Below are 19,551 nucleotides of genomic sequence, written 5' to 3'. Positions count from 1 at the left end.
TACCGATTTATTTCCCGCAAAATTACTTCGCGTTTGTGCACTGCGCTGAATCACTTGAGCAAGCTCGCTTTCCTAGTAATGTTTTCTTTGAAGACACTGTACTTAAATTTATGGAGCTGTGTCGGTTGATAGCGTCCTTTGCGCTCGAGGCCGCTCCCCACTTGCTAAGCAGAAATTGGAAAATAAAACACTTCTTGGTTCCTGGTTATTCGAAGCACTTCTTGGTTAATGCTATGGACCCGCGGCAAGGTCGGTTTCTGGTGTATGTGTGACTAATCAGAAGCCGGCAATCATGCGCCACGGGTTGCCGAAATCCGCAAGGAAAACAAGTGGCCTTGTTCCAGTTTAGTTCATGTTACTAGCGTTTTCGCTGCACAGATTAGAACGCTGCTGCCACGGAATGGCGTTGCAAAGTGTTGTGTGTTATTCTTTCTTGCGGTTTTTACATTCTCACCGGTTTCCCGACAGTTGGTAAGCCTCTCAGTTTTTTTGCCTGACGTATGAAATTGGGCTTCGTGGAAAGTGCTTGCGACGACATGTCATGCGACGGAATGTCGTCCGCAAAGTAACCTTTCAGAAAATAGTTGACAACTAAATGTACTGCAATTAATTGTCTTAGGCGAAATGTCGCGGTGCCAGCTCAGTTTATTAGTGGTTTAGGTGGTGGTGCTTACTATACGCTCGAACGGCAAAAGAAGAACGCCGCCATTATCATTACGAGCTCGTAGCTGTGATGGTGGGAAACGGCTATAATTAGAAACTGCTGGCTGATGCGCTCGAGGCAAATTACGTGCAAGCAGAAAAGAAGACAACGACAAATATTAATGACTGATGTTGAATTATTAAAGGCTGAATGGACAGGAAATTACTAATTTCTTGTTAGTCTGAAGGAAGCATTCCTGTTTTGCGATTCGTTTCTTATGTTTCCTTATGAAGAGCCCCAGTTGAACGTTACTTCTGCATAAACTCTGGATCATTACAACTTGAACTACTTGTGCAGCTCAAGGAAGCTTCTAGCTGAGCACATCGTTAAAAGAATTAGTATCGCCAAAGCAGCTGCCACTGCATTGACAAAGGTCAGACAACAACGGGTCGTTGGCTTAGCATTATAAATGTTTAAATTGTCTCGTACGAAAAAAAAAGAAAAGTACCACAGTTAAGTGTGATATGGACAGCAGAAATGGTTGACCGACTGAATAACGTACTTCCGCCTCAGCTATCCTCCTCAGTTATCCTACCAAGCCCAGCGGCAGACTGCGTATTTCCGCAGCAATAATTGAGAGGGCCGTAAATCTTGGTGATCCGTCGACAGTGCGTGGCATCCGAGCAGAGCGGGGTCTCCGATAGACCCAAACGTGGTCGACCGGAAGCAGGGGAGATACTGTGCAAGAAGCGGTCGTCGATATCGGTCAGATTGTTGTTCCACGTCAGGTCCACCGTCTCCACGCCGTGCACTTCGTAGAAGCGGCTGACGATAATGCGCTGGATGTTGTCGTTTACTAGATAAATTTCCTGCAGAACCCAAACCCATCCATATAAATCTCATCCATCGTAATCAAAGACTGACATAAAGAAATTTAATTTGATTTATTTAAGCAAATTCGAATATGATATGATAACAACTGTCTCCAACAGATTTAATTTTTTTTATTAAGCGCGACAATAATTAAACAATTCTTTCTTTTTGAATTTCTGAACAATAACTGCACTCAACTGTGTTTATTAGCGGTACAGGTTTTCGAATTTGTTCTTCTTATACATTTTGAAAGAAAGGGTTTTTGTGACGAATATCGATTAGCTTCTGTAAATTATACTTACATATTGAGACGTTTAGAAAAGTCAGTAAGTACGGCGTACGAATTCTCACCTTGACGCTGCTCATCAGCGGCGCAAATACCGACCAATCGAGAGTGGTAATGTTATTGTGGCCAATACTGAGGATGTTCAGTGCCGGTAACGCTGATCCGGGCCGGTCTCCCAGGGCGGCGAAAGCATTGACATCAATAGTTGATACATGGCTATACAATAGTACCAACTGTCGCAGCGCCACGAACTCTTGAAAGGTGTCCTTCGTGATCGTGGGCAAATGCATCCTATATAATTCCAGTTCGCCTGCAGATTAATCAGGAAACCAGCGACGGGAAACGGTCGATTATCCGGCACCGCCCAGATGTTCTTCAAGGTCAAGCTGGTAAGATTGGGCCCGTAGGGAAGGGGGATGAACGGATCGGACAGACAACTGGGAGTGCAGAAATCAACAAAGTCGTTCCAGTCGCCAATCATCATGGAGGTAACGTTGAGCGCGATGGCGTGGAGATTCAGAAACGGTAAGTCGCATCCGCAGTTCTTCCACTGGACGCTGCAGCCTGTAAAGAAGTGGGCCTTGCACGTCGCCGCGTATTTACGCCGCTTCTCGTCTGCTGACATGGAAGGGAGTGTGTGGAGCTCCTCCCTAAGATGGACGAAGAAGGCTGACGATTCCGTTGGCAGTGGTACAGCACGCACGTTGGTTGGAGTACCGATCAAAACCGGGAGATAAAGAAAGAAGCAAAACTGCTGGAACTGCCGTAATCGATGCATCGTTTTTCAGGAGGAGTTAAGAAAGGAGACGCCTTCGCGTAGGTAGGTTCTTCGCGCATTAATTTACACTTCGCTGCGACGATCATGTGATTTTCTTGACTACACCCGGAGGCATTTCCGGATTCAACGGAATGATAATTTTTCACCAATCATAGAGTGGTGTGATTCGGCAGCCGGTTCTGTCACAAGTTCGATGAGTTATGGGAAGCAGTGTTAGTGGCGCTGCTTATCGACACGGTCGAGTGTTGTTTGCACAAGTGTTGTTTGTTTGTGTGTAATGCTTCGCTTCTTTATGTTCAATAAGCTGACTACTGACTAGTAAAACCCATTTAGGGCCCTGCTGGCAGTGAATGGTGTTGTCAAACGTAAAAAGCAAGTAAGGTACTTGGAAAGTTTTATAGCAGCACACGGTTGTAATAAAGATTGTTTTTATTAGAACCGGAAATTCATATAAACTTCCTGCCTAAGCCAAGCGAAATTGTTTGTACTTTGTACTTTAACTTGTATTTCGGTTGCGGTATGTTTCAGCGATCTGTTTGAAGTTACCCAGTACAGTCAAGAAAATCAGAAGTTGCCGACAAGCTGTTGACACAAAAAGACCTAAGAAAACATTCGATAGACAGATAGAGGCTGACCCATCCCATTTTTACTGCGCTGTCAGTAATAACAACTTATCGGTAAAGCACCCGGCTCCGGCGCTGCTGCTGTTTACTGTAAATACATATTATGGACTGCCTATTGCACAATTGTTCAACTGGTTTACGGCGCAGAATGCCTCTAAATGTTGCTTGACTATCCTGCCAACTTATCTTGCATATTATTAATGGCTTGAGCTCTGCGCGTGTTCCGCAGGAATGAGAAACTCTAATCGCATTAAGAAGCGCGTGCACGATAGAAATTATAAAACGATGCTGCTAGAACATCTATAATCATCGGGAATGCTTTTTTAGCGCTTCGAACTTTTTGCGGTGGAAATATGTATAAGGTCACCGCAGCATTGATCGAAAGCATGGAAGCACCGGGCTTCGGTTCAATTTATTAGACTCGAAATCGTCCTGTCCGTAAGAAAAACACAAGCAAAACATATACCCAGAAATATCAGGCCTATTTTCATGACAACAGGTCAAGATCACTCAGTCGTCACATGGTTAGCCGTCTGCTGAGACTCTTCCGCTTAAACTGTACTTCTGGATGGTCGTGCCGGGCTATGGTTCGGCGGCGCTGTATCCGTGCAGCAATCCTCGAGGGGTCCGTAGATCTTGTTGATCCTTTGACAGTGCGGGGCATCCGAGCAGAGAGGAGTATCCCCTAGAACCAATCGCGGTCGACCGGAAGCAGGGGAGACGCTGCGTAAGAAGCGGTCGTCGATATCAGTCAGGTTGCTGTTTCTATCCAGGACGATAGTCTCCAGGCTGCGCACCACGAAGAAGCGGCTGAGAAAAATCCGCTGGATATTGTTATCTTCTAGGTAAATATCCTGCAAAAAAAACTCATCTTTATGCATTGTATTTTTTTTACCATGAAAACCAAAGGCTTCTATTAACAACTTAATTGGCCCTTGCATTGTCATACTTACTGAAGCACGGTTTTTGAATGCTCACCTTGACACTGCCCATCAACGGCACAAAGGCAGACCAATCGAGAATGGTAATATTGTTATGATAAAATTGAGCGTTTTCAGTTGCGGCAACGCTGATCCGGGACCGTTATTCAGGGCGGTAAAAGCATTGGTTTCAATGGCTGACACGTAGCAACCCGATACTGTCAACTTTTGCAGTGCCACGAACCCGGCAAAAGTGTCACGCGTGATTGTTGGCAAATACAGCCTCAGCAACAGCAGTACTTTCAGCGTCGGCTGCAGATTAACCAGATAACCAGCGACCGGAAACGGTCGATTATCAGGTGCCGCCCAAATATTGTGCAGACGAACGGTAGTTACGTTGGGACGATGGGGAAGAGGCGTGAACGTATCAAGCAGACAGCTAGGAGTGCAGAAATCCACCCAGAAGTTCCATTCGCCAATCTCGATGGTGTCGGCGTTGGGAGCGATGGCGCTAAGATTGAATGCCGGTACGTCGCAGCCGCAGTACTTCCACTGGGCGCTGCAGCCTGACAAGACGTAGGGCTTGCACGGGCGCGCCTTTTTCCGCTGCTTGTCTGCCGGTGATAACGCATGGGGATCTAAGAGTTCCGCTTCCGACACGCTCGTCAAGATCGCTTCACCAAAGGGGCCGAAAATATCTTCACCGAAGGCGTCGAAGTTATATTTTTCTGGAGATTCCGTTGTCTGGGGAATAGCATGCACAGTGGTTGGGATACCGATCAGAACCGGCAGAAAAAGAAGGCAGCAAAGGCGCTGGAATGGCGTTAATCGATGCATAGTCTTTCCCGCGGAGCTATTAATAGAGACCGCCAATGTGGGTCTTCCGAGCTTTAGTTTGTACTGGACTGTTTATATACTTAATCAGGCTTATGCGGTTTTCTGTTTTTGACCCGAAGGCACTTCCGAATTTCAGCGAAATGAGAATTCTGCACTAATCATTCACTGTTGTGATTCAGCAGCCGGTTCTGTCACGAGGGTGAAAAGTAGGTGGGAGGCAACACTGTTAAAAGTAATACTTCCTGTCTAGACATGGCCTTTTGGTGTTCGATTCTATGGAATGCATTTTTTGCACAAATGGCAGTCTACAAAAAAAAACCAATTCAGTTTTGTGCGCTCCGCTCATTCAGGGAGCAAGCTCACTTCCTTAATTAGGGTTCTTAAAGAATCTGTAGTATAACTGATCGTCCGTGTCGGCTGATAGCGCCTTAAGCTGGTGCGACACATGTTGGACAGATATTTTCGAATAAACCTGTTTGTGTTTCCTGGTTATGCAACTCACTTCCTCTTTAATACTATCTGCTCGCGGCAAGTCCTGTTTCCTTACATGTATGGCAAATCAGAGACCGGCAATCATGTAACACATGTTGCCGAATCGCACTGCAAAAATTAACGACTGCACGCTTTAAATAATTATCAGCCTCTTTACATCGTTCGACCGGAACGATGCGATGATCCTCCATCTTCGAAAAAACATCTGTCGGTCGATCACTCATTAACCTATAAACAATAAATATTCGGGCTTTTTGTCTAGTTCACTAGTTTAGTTCACCGAAAAGCTCGTCATCGTCGGCCTAGAGGGACACTTGCACTCCGCGCGCAACAAGAGTGGAACTAAAGTTACACGTCGAGCTCTCAAATCGACAACGTCGAACAAAAATTCATTTCAAAATTCAACGGCTCTTGGCGTGTTGGAAACAATCTGAAATCGGAAAATTAGTAGTTCTAAAATAATAAACTCCCTTTAAATGTTGTACAGGTCGATTATTTTGATGACTGGATCTCGATTGCTGTTTTAAGTTGAAACTGGCTTGTTTGTGCTGACAGGCGAAGCATCCTGTAGCTGTGTTATGAACGCGTTGAGCCGTTCTGAATTTCTTCTCTACCAGGCTTTTCTCACCAGGTTGGAACTTTTGTTATGTTGACTAGCTTGTATAGACTGAGACTGTGATCAATAGCGTTATGGTGAAAACTATACAGTCCTTCGTATTTATCATAACTGTTGACACTTTACATTAGAGCCATAATTCAGCTTAACGCGAAGTGGCTAGCGAATTTTCGAAATAATCCTCAAAAATTATCATAGCTCATCTTATAGAGCGTGCTTTTACTATATATCCCGATAATTGTAATGAGCATATCCTGAATCGTTAACAAGCAAAAAAAATAAAGTTGTACAGCTGGTAAAGGGGGGCACGTAAGGTGAACAGCAAAATAATTGCATCTGCTGGTTTCGAAAGCGAAGTAGAACCGCAAGGCATCTTTCCAACAGACAATAAGCGGCCAGACGGTGTTACCTTAACACCTTGGGAGAGAGGACGAATGCTGGCATGGGACGCTACTTGCGTCAACACAATGGCCATATCGCATATTATTGCGACATCCGCACGAGCAGGAGCAGCAGCAGCACAGGCCGAGCAGGGCAAGATCGAAAAATATCGTGATATCGGCCAGGACTACGTGTTTCACGCTCTTGGTTTTGAAACGCTCGGACCGCCGGGACCGGATGCTGCCCGCACGATAACGGAATTCGGTCAGATGATACGACAGGAAACCGGCAAAAATTGAGCCACAGAATATCTTCGCCAGCGGATTAGCATCGAAATTCAACGTGGAAATGCGGCATCGATCTTGGGGACAGCGCCGATAGGGGCAAATTTAGATCAAATTTTCTCTGTGATTAGGCCGCCTCTGTCGATTGATGCTTAATGTGATCGTTTCTGAAGTTGTTGTGAAATTTCTCTGTGAACAATTGTTTTGTAATACCAACAGATAAAGTATAAATATATAATTACTACTACAAAATAATAAAAACAAAAGTAACAACGAATGCGTAATTACTAGTGATCATATTTTAAAGCACAAAAATCATTTCGTTATGTGGCATATGCTACTCTGTACTATGTAGTATAAAAATGTAACGCGTCGGCGGTATGCCCGTTTCCGCAAACGGGTCGAGTTGCTAGCCACTTCGCGTTAATTTAGTTTGTTTGCGGACCTATAATATGATCGTGCAGAGATAGCATTAAAGGTCACTTATGTGAAAAAACAGTGGTGTGGTATTTGTACTTTGAAGTTTCCTGTATGGATACACTGTATTTGAGCATTTGTACCAAAATTTTGATGATCCCGAAAGGCCGTACTTTTGCGAAAATAGGTCAAAGAAATTGCTTCTCGACAAGTATGGACCAAAACATAAGGAAAAATTTAACAAACGTATGCGAAACAGAAGAAACTGCATGCATATGCAGATTAGTCTAGGATAACGTAAACTCAAATTGCAGGTCTGTAGATTTTCACTAACACCGTCGACAGCAGGTTTAGCAGTATTTCCGCTTAACGCCGATGACCGTGATCTCAAAAGCTTGACAACAATTGGGGTCAGCAGGAAGGCTCATTCAGTGAGAATTCCACCTGGTCAAAGTCAATGAGGTCTGGTCCGGAAGGGAATGGATCTGCAGAACAGTCGATCGGCACATAAACGTCATTGGGCTGGAAGGCGTTGCTGCCGTAACTGTCTTCAACCGAATAAAGTTGTCGACTCTCAGTCATTCGGAGTAACTGCTTGTTGCTTTGTCGCCATTTGCGGAATGGCGCAAAATCACAGCTGCAGTGAAGTCGGAACAAATAGTCCTTGATATTTGCGTCGAACGCTACTGCCTTTCTGACCTCGGCCTCGAGTGACAATATGCGCAGTGCCGGTAACTGAGAGAATGTATCGCTCTCGATATTACGAAATGTTGAATTCCAGAACGCAACTATTCGTAATTTTTGAGAATACTCGAAGTCCGCCTTTTTTACCTGTAAGTTGAGACATCTGTAAAGATTGTATTCTAGAAGATTCGGCATGGGCATTTGACGCAGCCTTCCCGTGACTCTTCGATCTTTGCAGTCGTAGAGTTTATACGCAACAATTTGTCTTCTCACTTCCCCGAGATCTGCCGATGACAGTTCGGTGTCGTCAACGGAATTAACACATACAGGACGGATGGGTGCTTTGTTGATAGCTGTCAGCATGCGGTTAATTTCCTCCGAGCTTGCTGCTTCGTTGCAGCTGATTTGCACGAGCTTCATAAGCAGGCATTCGCCTCTTGTGTAAGTTGTTGGTTCAAAGTTTGTCGTGAACTGGAAATCGCATTCTGCTGCAGTCATCGGCTCAGTGGAAAAAGCCGGAAATAAGTCTTTAGAGTTCACCGGTTTATCTGAACACTGTACTTTGTCAACACCGGCCCTCGAAACTGGAAGAAACGGATTGGATTCAGAGGGACGCAGGAATCCGGGTATTGCGACACACGACACGCCCCCTTTCTAGTGCTCTCTCTGTTACAGTTATGTGTACGTGTGTGAATTGGTATAAATTGAGAAATGTTAAGCGCTAACATGTGTCACTTGCTGCATAAAATTTTTTTTTCTGTTTTTGTTGTCTTTGTGATGGCTTGGGGCCGTTTCCGGCCATGTTCGGCATAACTGCCCAAAGGAAGTATATTCCGAGCCCACCTTTGGTGTTCTCGCGTGGCGTGTAGGAGCAATCAAATAAAATGTCCATGGAGTAAAGAATGATGGTGAATACTTACAACATTAGGCAGACGTACTGTAGAACTTTATTATACATGACGTACGTTATGCTGCCAATTTTAAGGCGTAAAAGATTGGTGTTTCGAAACGCCCCCAGATTCTGAGGTAAAACATTTCGTCGTACATACTTACAGTCCGGTACGTTGATTGAGAATGAGAGAATCTGTACTGTCTGTGGTCGACGGAAGCTGATGTAGCAGGAAACGGATTGACCGAACAGTCAATAGGCAAATAAATGTCCTCTTTGGTGTAATTGATATTCATCCAGGATTCTGGAACGAGGTACACTTCTCTTTCCGTGGTCTTGTGCAGCAACTGCCGATTCCTTTCCCACCAATCGCGAAACCATTGGAACTCACAGTCGCAGTGCAGCTTCTCCAGGTAATCACGAATGGTCCTCCCGAAAACGGGCATGTTGCGCATGCCCAACTCTAAGGATAGAAGACGGCAAATCAATAAACGTGCCCTTCTCCAACGTTTTAATAGTAGTGTCTTCGAAAGTAATCACGGTGATCTTGATTGATTGGCCGAAATCGGTCCTCTTGATTTCCAGTCCATGGCAGTGTTTTAGCTCCAATTGTAGCAAATTGGAGAAGCGTAGTGCTGCAAGTTTTTGGACGGTGCGGCTGGAAATACAGTTTCTAATGGCAGTCGTAACGACTTGTTGCCGAACAGTCTGAAAACTCTCGAAAACGATGTAGTCACCATCATAAAGGTCAACCGCAATCGGTCTAATCGGAGGTTTGGAAAGTCCAGCGCTGATTTGCCGAATTTCCGCCGCGCTAACCTGTGTGCTACAGTTGATGGTCAGCCCTTGGAAAGACGTGCAGGTCGCAGCTGTCAGTTCCGGGTCATTGCAGTTGGCCGTACACTGGTGCCCACACTGCTCTGCGCTCATTGGCTCTACAGAAAACTGCGGGAACGATTCCGATGTGGTAAAACTCTCACTGTTTTCACCGTCATCTTCTGTAAAAATGATCAACCGTTATGTTCTAGTTTTCTGCCAGCATTTTGCAAGTTTTCCGTTTTCGCAGTTAAATAACCAACTACCAGTGCATTGATGCGTTGTTAGCAACAGCGCTTTAGTTTGTCGCATAACAGAGGTTACAATACCGCTCATCGGTTGCCCAGAAATTATGTCTTTGGTGGTTGTTCAGGTTGATTGCAAATTAAGGCGCCTTTTCACAACCAGCGAACAGCACTTACCGATACTGTTGCCGGACTCGCACGGATCTTCCCTCCTTGCTTGCGCAATTGGGCAGACTGGGTAGTTGCTCGGTTTTTCGCTGCCACTGAGGTCACCTGGTGCGTGCAGCAAAAGTTGGACAAACTTCTGCCTGGCACTTAATTAACGCCTTACCTAAGGAATGTACTAGTACTAAGCTTACAGGCAAACTGCTTCGGATGCGCAATAGCACATCGGAACCGTCGGTGTATTCTGACCACGTCCAACGGACTCAGATCCCGGCTCTGTCCAATCTTCGACTTTCTGCTGGTTGGGACGATGTTCGGGATAGCGCTGTCCTTAGCGAAGGCGTTGTGCTTGTAGTGCATAACTGATTCGTAGTCATACGAGAACCCGTACGTGTTCCCGTTCTCGTGCTTGGCAAACTGGTCCCTGTCGCCTGGAAAAGGTACTCCAAATCACCAATCAATCATTAAACTCTGCGCTTTAATCAGCCTTACTTTTGGCGATGTTGTCCCAGATGATTTTAACATATTCGTCTCTGTCGGCTCGGGAATGCTCATGGAAGAAACCCAGCACATGCAGCAGTTCGTGCTGAACGTCGCCGTGCTGCTTCAGGCATGCGGGCGAATAGGTTACCGCTTGCTTCCCACCAATGCGACCAATATTCGACATGCACCTAACGAAAACCGGTAATTATTTTTTCGATGATCATCATCGTAGCAGTTGACCATATTGTTGAGAAAAGTCACTAACTGCAGTCCTTTTTGAAAGCTGATGTAATCTTCTTCGGTGGTGCGCTGCACAAAATTGAGACAGTTACCGGTACGGTGACTGATAATACGCATCGACTCCAATATAATCTGGATCTCCTTTGGTGCTACAAATAACTAATTAATCAATCGCAACCTGGCATTTGTTGAGAGGCAGTAATTCTGGTGTGCTACTTAAAACATTTCCAAAACTAGCAGCCGTTCTAGCTAGAAAGGACGTACAGTTGGAAATTTAAAATATCAGATGTTCGACAACAAGCGACCAGCAAACGGTACAGTTGTATTTTGGGACCAGCAACGGTTGACAAACGCTTTAATTTCTCTTACAAAATCGGCTACACGCGCTGTGACTTTAAACGGGTTGCGAATAGCTAGTTACCTGCAACGTTTGGAGCCCCAGAATGTCTCCTTCCGGCAGATCGCTGTCGTAGCGCGTGAATTCCTCATCATCACTGTTTGCCAAAATTTCCGGATCGATAAAGCTGCATAAGCGAAATACTGAATGGGTGTTTGATTTTTGGTAGTACTTTTCCTGTAAGATTATAATCCCAGCCATGATAAACACGGTTTCTTCTGTCTTAAACTTCCTTTTATATACCTTCTGGTAGATTGCGGATTGTTTTCGACGAAACGCGGGAACAAAGTGCAATGGAAGCAATAAGTGCGCAAATTCGATATCGCAGCATAATGGTGCTTGTTTTTTTCTGCTAGCAACGTGACATTGTATCGTTGTTTCCGCCAGACTCTGTTAACTGGAAGTGCCCAGCTTTAAGCTTCCTCTTAATGTCGTATTCTCGTATTCTGCTGTTTCCTCAGGCAACGTTTTTTATGTGTTAAAAAACCGGCTCGAGATATCTGGTTCGTGGGTGCTAACTGTCACACATTTTCAAGCAGCTGGCCTTAATGTGCTTTTGATATCTGAAGCAGCCAAACGCGGTGTTACCCTGACATTTTACTTGCAATTCGATAGACAGTTTCATGCGTAAGTGCATATTAAAATTAGCAAAAGCTTCAGTGCAGAGTTGAGATCGCAGGTTGAGACTCTTTTAAAGCAACATCTTGTTCTTTAAAAAAATAAATTTAGTGTCACAAAAGCCGCCATATGAACTGTCCGTGCGGGTCTCCGCGAAAGAAAGCCGGTTAAAAGTAACGGCACATTGAAGTATTTCTTTCTAGCTATTATCAATACTCTCCTGAAAGGCTAAGCTTTAAAAAGACAAGTAACGCGTTAACAACTGAATAATTTCACGCATTTTGCTCTGGTTTGCGAGTCAATAATAGTGGCACAAGCGATATTCAATATAGCAGGTAGTCGGCGAACAAGAGCGGCATCCAGTAAGCGTTGCGGATTTTTATGAAAGCGTTCTCGTTGTCCTTTTCGTCGCCGTTTATATTCCATCTGTTGAGCAAGTAATGCGGCAATACGGCAACCGCGCATTGTTCCTTGATGGGCCGTGTGTTGCGCACCACGCTCCATTTTTCCGTGGCTTCGCCGTAGCACTCCACGACGTCAGCCCAGGAAACCTTCCCTTCAAGCTGGGCAGTATATCCGCCCGCAGCGTAGACGCTTCCACCAACGGCAGGCACGCGTGGAGAGGACCGCGCATCATGGGACCTTCAATTATAACAACATCTTATCGGTACCCTTAAAGAAACCGAAGCGAATGATCAATATGCGCGAATTAGGGCTTTTTAACATTTTCGGTTGTTGTACGTATTCCCGTAACGCAGCTAAGCATGTCATTGTAGGTCCATTAAAACTACGTTTGCGCGTACAACCTCTACCGGCCAAGCTGATGTTGCCACTTCAAGGGCCGTCGACTACCGCGAAGTATTCGTAATATCGGGTGAAACTGATGAATCTGGATGTAAAGGGTGAGCCGAACCTGGATGTGAAGGGTGAGCCAGTGCGTGAAATCCCCATTCGCAACGACAGAATGACTCACTGCTTGTCCACACCATTCCGATTCAAAATCAGTGTAGCGGCTGTTGCTTGCGACCTGAGCAGCGGACAAGTGTCGCACATTGTGAAGTCGAATAAGTTAACAGGCTGCAGCCTCTCTGTTTGTATCTTCGCTCTGATGCAGGTCGGTGGCCGTTCCTGAATAAGGTGACTGTTTAAACAGACTGACTTGGTTAGACCAATGATATTGCGTACTCGGAGATGTACATACAAATCATAATAGGCACACATGCCTGTAAAAATTATGGAAATCGCTTTTCCCGAGCTTTAGCAACCAACTAGGTCTCACGTATTCAAGTGACGCATTTTCATTGATTTTGTTTGTTTGAATTGTTGCACTAGTGTGTAAAATAAGTCTGTACTCTAAGAATGCTTTCCATTTACACATAAACAGTAGAAGCTCACTACACCGACGTCGTACAGAAGCGTTACGAATGTTTTCGCAAAACCCAGCAAATAAAAGTGGTTATAGCTGAGAAATCTCCTCAATTTCGAGAAATGTGACGTGACTGAAGTGGAAGTTTAAGTAGGTAAACCGTGCGCTGCTGCTTAGTGCTTACTGCAGATATCTCTTTACCTTAAGGCTTCACCCTTTACGACCAACTGGTTTGCCGACAAACCAAGCGCAAGCGCCGGTACTTTCTAAGCAACCGTGAATCACACTTTTTCTTAACCGCCCTACAACGTAACCGTGATGGAGATTTTACGGCGATCAAGCAAGGTATTCTTGCTATTGCTTATTACGATTATGTGGGCTGCGAAGAACGTTCCGGTACATGCTAATGCACCTTGCAGCGATCAGTGCTTTAATCACCGGCCAAAAGCCGCGTGATCATTGTTCGGCTGCGGCAGATCGCGTGTTCATTGATCTACACGATCTGTCCGTGAATATTATGTCAGCGTCTCTTGATTTATTTATATCCGTTTAGTGGCGTCTACCGCTGGCATGTATACTTCTACCGATGTGCGCTTAACGTGCTCGATTATTTCTCCTTGTTGTGCTTGTGCATAAGCAGATAGCTTGTTTCTTCGCTTATTCGAATCTAGCATTGCAACTACTCTATCCGCTGACAACTGAGCAACAGTCCTCCACAGCGTAAGCTGCATTCGTAATAAGTGAACTTTGCTTTTAAAGTAAGTTAAAAATGCACCAACAACCAAAAGGTAAATAAGATTAACACAGATTGCAGGGTTCCCTTTTTTTCTTAATTTTTTACATTTTCTAAAGAGAATGTACTCTGTAATTAAATTTCGGCTATTATTTTTAAGGAAAAATACACCAGCGGAAGATTACATTAGACAAACAACGGTTTCATTACACATAATGTGTTACAGTTTGGAATATACGGGGTTTTTGGCATAGCTTTATGGCGTGTATTGGAACAATCGATTAGAATTTACCGTTAGAATTTCGGTCATTTAATTTCACTTGCAGCGTATCGTGATAATACTTAATTTTCGTATATTTAACGTAATTCTGGTGTTATAGGTGATTTATTTTCGGCGTAACTTGGGATTTATTTACTGTCCTGGGCACCCTTGCACCCTTGCAGACCTGGGTCATGGCTTTCATGGTGTGGAGAAATGTGCTGCATTCTTACTCGGTTTCAATGCCACAATCATTCTTATTTTGGACATTTACCGGTTTAATTCAGGTAAGCAACAGCCCGTCTCAGGGACGAGTAAAGACTGGAAGCGAGTAATATACAGGTTTCGAATTATAGTGCATTGGCTGTAGTATTTTATCATTTAAGTAGAATTTTAGCATTTTTCTGTAGAGCTTGTGAGATCCTGGGCATGCTGCAAGGAATATCGGTTCCCTTTTACAATATAGCTTATTATAAATTATTTTGATAAAATCTGGATTTTGTTTGCGGTTAGCAGGTTGTTGCGTCAGAACTTGGAACCAGCCTTTTCTTTTGACTAAATGTCATGCAAATCATTTGCAGGTTTCACACAGTGCCGATCTTGCCGTTGAACCTGGAGATGGTGAGCTGCCTGAGGCTTTCGTTAAGGAGTAGCGTAACGTTTCTCACCGAAAATCATAGACATAACTATACATTTTCGAAATAACGAAAGGTTTTGGTTTTCATTAGATGCAAACAAATCCTACCGAAAATTTTTCGAATTCGAAATAAAGCTTTCCTGTATCTACGGTATCTAAGAAACCTACAGTATCGGATGGATCTCTATCCATAACAGCAGTGGTTGACCGACCGGTCTGTCTGAGAAACATATCAGGTTTTCATAAATCAAATGACTTTCTTTCCAGATTTTTTACCTCCAGTTGATGTTTTTGCCAACAAGAGCCTGACGACCGCGGACAGCATCGTGCTGGAATGGTTCAAGCCGTTTGATACTCGCGTTCAAGGCTACCAAATACTCTACCAACGCTACACTGCCGGCGCCTTCACGCCTCCACCGGAGCCGAATATTATCAACATATTCAACGCCAACCTGACGAGCTTCACGGTTACAGGCCTGGACTCGGGCACGCAATATGCCTTCCGAATGAAGAGTTTTGTGGAAGATGTTGTCAGTGTGGAGAGTCCCGCGTCCGTCTATTGCACTCGTAAGGAAATTCTCTACTACTGCAGTACAGAGAAAAGCAATCACTTGCGGGGGTTATTGTAGGTCCACCCACGCCCAGCTTTAGCGTGCAGCCGCTGCCGGTGAAGCTGATGTTGCAGATTCAGCGGCCGTTGAATGCCACGAAATACTACCGGGTGCGCCTGCGGAACTTGGATGTGACAGATGAGCCGGTGCGTGAAATCACCATTCGCAACGACTCGCTGGTGGTCAACTATTTAATTGCGATTGCGTATCTGGGAGCGACGTACGAAATCCGTGTAGCAGCTGCTGCTTGCGACGTACTCAGTGAAGAAGCGTCGCAAATTGTCCATTCGAGTAAGTCAAGGGGAGTGACCCGATACAGGGAAGTGGAACCATAACCGTGTATCTGCATGAAAAACTTCGCTTTCACGCACTACAAACACACTTCTTTACATTACAATTTTATTACAATGTTCTGTAACCAATGATTTGTAGACCGGTTTTAGAAAACATTTGGCTACAGAATGTCATAAAGTGGAAGCTCTCGTATCTGTACACGAATCTGGTCATGTATCGACACACTTTACTTAAAAGTAATAAGTATCGAAAGCATGTAAGCTATTTCTATACCAGAAGGACAGTTACAATTTTGAACGATTTCCGTCAATTTGCTACTTGTACGAATTAAGCCACCCTGCAGTATCACATATCGTTTTTGAACTTGCCTATTTTTGCAGTGCCTCCGACTGTAATCTTTACTCGCCCTCCCGTCGAAGTTACCCAAACCTCGGTGAAATTTCTCTTCCAAGCCGGCTGGAAATCAAAACGATGCATGTTAACGAGGTTCGTCTTCGCTGCTGAAGGGATTCCCTCTAAATACGTCTTTCCGAACGATGAAGACATGCATGTTGTGGAGTTTACCGGTCTGATTCCGGGAGAAATTACAAAATCCTGGGATGGAGCGAGCGAGGGGAAGTGCAGAGCGACAAGCGGTATCTCATGGTGCAGCTGAAGCCTAACAACGTCACTGCTCTCATTGCTACAAAGATCACCAGCCGCAGTATTCGGATTACGTGGGAACCGCCCTTGGGGACGTCGGGAAATACGAGGTCGGTCGCAACGATGATCTGCCAATTTCGACTAACGCAACATCTTGGACTTTCTCGGACTTGTTGCCCTCTACGGTGTACACAGTATTCGTGAAGGCCTGCAGTGATATCTACGGGCGCGAATGCAGTGCCTCTCTGACGAGATTTGTCACAACTTCGGATGATAAGAGGCAAATCAATTCAACAGTAGAGTACAAGGTGCTAACTTTGTCACCAAAGCGCAATAACGGGCGTTCACCTAATTACGTGCTTTCATCGGCACAGTCGGTCACTCTACTGTTTGCTAACGCTGTAGTTATTATTTCTATGTTTTTATGCAATTAATCCACCTGATGTCGCTCATTGGTTAGTCACGCATAAAGTATATAAGCGGCACAGCAGTGCTGGCGAGAAAATGCGCTCCGTACAGTACGTAATTCACTCGCCTGTTAAATTTCCCGGTTTGTGCACTTTATTGGTCAAAAGCCAATTAAATAACAATAATAATGCCACTATTCCTGAATCATACAAATTTGCTCATCGCAGCTACAAATGTCAACAACTAAAGCACCTTTCGGCATGGTCATGAAAATGGTTAACAGAAGACAGCAAAAAAAAAGAATTTCATTCATCAATTTCAAGGAAACCACGAAGCTCTCATCCTTACCACTCGAATGATAATAACAGGTACAACTTATTAATTGGGTTATTCAAAGAAACAGTGATTAAAAACAAGATCAGACGCTTTTCCTTCGCCACCTCCTCGCTGACATTTGGTCCAGGCCCCTGTTGAGCTAAACGCTGCTGGAAGCATTGTTGGCTGGCGTCTCCGGCAGTGCCAACACACCCGGAGGGGATCCCGAGGGACCCGGCGCCCCGATACGGGGGAGCTGTCCGATCTCGGCCAAACCCGCCAACATGAACATCACGCCGGCGTGCTGGAACAGGTACGACGGGGACCCCACCGCCGCCGACACGTGATTGCCGCCTAACCCTCGCGACACGAGAATCCCTTCCAGCAGCGGCCGGGTGGCCTCCAGACACCCCACAGGGGAGGACACGACGGGCGTCAGCGCTTGTTGCTGGTCAGCGGCTGAGCTGGACGGAGCGGGCTGCTCGGACAGAGGAGGAACTGGAGGCTGCGCGGCGGCGTCGTTGTCGGCCGGAAGCCCGTTGTACAGCGGAAGCGGAAAAATCTCCGGTTTGGACTCCACCGAAGGTTTTAGCAGTCTTCCCCCTATAAATTTTGAAGTCCCCACTTTTAAAAAAATTCCGAACGGCATCAATCTTCTGAATACCGGTAGATACATTGCTGCAATGTGTTCACCTGGGTGCAAGAGCGGCATCCGCTCTGTATAGGATCGTTCGATAGAATATTTCAATACAATTTGTATGCTTTGCCGATAGCCTAGTGGTGCCTCTCTCGGCCTTAGAGTATGGTAGATTTTTTGCGAGTGTCTGTGCGAGCCTAGCCCAGCCCTTTCATGGGTACTGTCACGACTTGAAGGTGGCCTAATATCTTAAATATTAACCCGCCACTGAGGGCGCACAAAACCAACTAATTATCGGCAACATAGCAACACAGGCACACTGCTTCCGCAGTTGCCATGCTGGACACACAGGTCACAGCGGACGCCACAGGTACTGATACCCAGGTGAAGGGAGGCGGGTAGAGCCTCCACCCCTTCCCTGGAACACTGAAGGGCACCTACCAATTGCTTGGATGTTAATGGATCGGCAATCGCGCACTGCAGATAGAGAACGGTCTGGCTGAGCAGGGAGGTACACCAAACCTTGTACATTCGGTTCACATTGCGCTTGAATATTTCTCCGAGAATCTTGGAACCATCGGACCAGTAGGCGGTCGGCAACGTGCAATAACGGACCACGAAGTCCTCCTTCAGCACGCGGCGCTTCTGCAAAGCCGCCCCGGAGGGCCGGGTGCGAATTTGGCTGACGGGGACCAGTTGTCGGACGGTGTACTCCTCCAGTTGTACGTCTATTAGGTTCGCATCCTCGCATTCGAATGGTCCCGGGGAGGGAACCTGTCCTGGATACCAGATCCAGGCACCGTCCGGATAACGACGCTGTAGCACCTCCACGTTCTGCGCATCGTGGCTATGTGGCCAGAAGGGACAGTGAAAAGTCCGTTGGTATTCGGCAAACTCGGCGCGTTGATTAGCACAGTGGAAGTCGATGATCAGACCACCCTCCGCCAGGTTAATCACGTCGCCGTGCTGCAGTTGTCCGTCATCGAGGCGCACGTCTACGGAATTCCAGCGCGCGACATAACCCTCCTCTTTACCGTAAAACGACATCGCGAAATTCGTGCTGACAGACGTGACAGTAGATTCGCTTTATACCTTTATTCTTCGCCTACACTTTCGTCGTCAAGAACGGATTTAACACTTGTAACGTGGAATCGATCCAGTATTCAAGATGAAAAACTAGTCTTGATATCAGTGAATAGAAAGGGGAATTTGATTATTTGACGAACAGTTCCGCAGAACTAAATGTGAAGTAATAATTCAGACGAGTGAAGCAAGACTACGAGAGTTTGATGAAATATGATCAAATATCAGTGAAAGTCGAGTGGCGGAGTGACTTCACTACGAGCTCAACAATCCGGATTTAGAGGTGCCGAGCACTTCAGCTGGGAGTGCGCTGCCCCACGCGCTGATGGGCTTTCGACTCCCAAGTAACAGAAATACGTTACATAATAATGCTCGTAACGGCATAATTTGCTGATCGTCGGCGACATTCTTGGGAGTGAAAACCCTCTGTCGCATTATTTATGTGGACAACTGTCTAACAGGAATCGCATGAACAGCGTCCGGAAGCCCGCGACTGTAGCCGGCACCGGCGTGCAAAGCCCGACAGTGCTTGCTGCAGTTCTCGTCGTTCCGGCAGGGGGAACCCATGCAGAAACTGATATGAATCGGCGGTTGGTAGTCGTCGTCAACGTTCGGCTGCTCAGTGGATGTGCTGTTCGTCGCTGGACCAGCGGGGTCCGTGTCCAGCGAATAAGACAGAGTAACAGCAACGCGTGGAAAACAGCCGTCAGCATCGCCAACCACGTTAATGCCTTAATGGACGTCTCGATGCACAGACGCTCAGTGATCTAGCTAGGAGTTGTGTGAAATACTGGGGCAGTCCTTGCACGTTGAATATCACAATAAAATTACAGGAACGCTTATAGATGCAGGTGCTTTATTTCACCTGTGGTACAACGT

General features: G+C 45.7%; 4 protein-coding genes across 7 annotated transcripts; 1 reads left to right on the top strand and 3 right to left on the bottom strand.

Moving 5' to 3' along the window:
* Positions 1-945: 945 nt before the first annotated feature.
* LOC129583084 (uncharacterized) lies at positions 946-2,627 on the bottom strand. The gene is made up of 2 exons (XM_055474791.1): positions 1,868-2,627; positions 946-1,512 (listed from the first exon to the last, which is right to left on the bottom strand). Exons 1-2 carry the CDS (start codon positions 2,090-2,092, stop codon positions 1,213-1,215), a joined length of 525 nt encoding a protein of 174 aa, XP_055330766.1. The 5' UTR covers positions 2,093-2,627; the 3' UTR covers positions 946-1,212.
* A 972-nt stretch (positions 2,628-3,599) lies between these two features.
* On the bottom strand, positions 3,600-5,205 carry LOC129583067 (uncharacterized). Of its 2 annotated transcripts, none has more exons than XM_055474766.1 (2): positions 4,182-5,205; positions 3,600-4,057 (listed from the first exon to the last, which is right to left on the bottom strand). In XM_055474766.1, the coding sequence occupies exons 1-2, from the start codon at positions 4,194-4,196 to the stop codon at positions 3,755-3,757; spliced, it is 318 nt and encodes a 105-aa protein (XP_055330741.1). In that variant the 5' UTR covers positions 4,197-5,205; the 3' UTR covers positions 3,600-3,754. The 2 variants fall into 2 exon arrangements, with proteins under 2 accessions (XP_055330741.1, XP_055330740.1); XM_055474765.1 differs by having other exon boundaries at positions 4,182-5,175.
* Positions 5,206-9,140: 3,935 nt separating this feature from the next.
* LOC129582905 (zinc metalloproteinase nas-13-like) lies at positions 9,141-11,446 on the bottom strand. The gene is made up of 7 exons (XM_055474533.1): positions 11,313-11,446; positions 11,094-11,196; positions 10,698-10,821; positions 10,442-10,620; positions 10,144-10,380; positions 9,962-10,057; positions 9,141-9,721 (listed from the first exon to the last, which is right to left on the bottom strand). Exons 3-7 carry the CDS (start codon positions 10,787-10,789, stop codon positions 9,141-9,143), a joined length of 1,185 nt encoding a protein of 394 aa, XP_055330508.1. The 5' UTR covers positions 10,790-10,821; positions 11,094-11,196; positions 11,313-11,446.
* A 2,055-nt stretch (positions 11,447-13,501) lies between these two features.
* On the top strand, positions 13,502-16,796 carry LOC129583047 (uncharacterized). Of its 3 annotated transcripts, none has more exons than XM_055474739.1 (6): positions 13,502-13,773; positions 14,167-14,332; positions 14,627-14,666; positions 14,950-15,249; positions 15,312-15,584; positions 15,968-16,796. In XM_055474739.1, the coding sequence occupies exons 2-6, from the start codon at positions 14,240-14,242 to the stop codon at positions 16,240-16,242; spliced, it is 981 nt and encodes a 326-aa protein (XP_055330714.1). In that variant the 5' UTR covers positions 13,502-13,773; positions 14,167-14,239; the 3' UTR covers positions 16,243-16,796. The 3 variants fall into 3 exon arrangements, with proteins under 3 accessions (XP_055330714.1, XP_055330713.1, XP_055330715.1); XM_055474738.1 differs by having other exon boundaries at positions 13,502-13,811; XM_055474740.1 differs by having other exon boundaries at positions 13,502-13,841.
* The last annotated feature ends 2,755 nt before the right edge of the window (positions 16,797-19,551 follow it).

Source organism: Paramacrobiotus metropolitanus, unplaced genomic scaffold (genome assembly GCF_019649055.1).
Source record: "Paramacrobiotus metropolitanus isolate TYO unplaced genomic scaffold, Prichtersi_v1.0 Parri_scaffold0000009, whole genome shotgun sequence".
Classification (NCBI taxonomy): domain Eukaryota; kingdom Metazoa; phylum Tardigrada; class Eutardigrada; order Parachela; family Macrobiotidae; genus Paramacrobiotus; species Paramacrobiotus metropolitanus.
The sequence above is the reverse complement of the archived record's forward strand: the minus strand, read 5'-3'. Positions and strand labels throughout refer to the sequence as shown.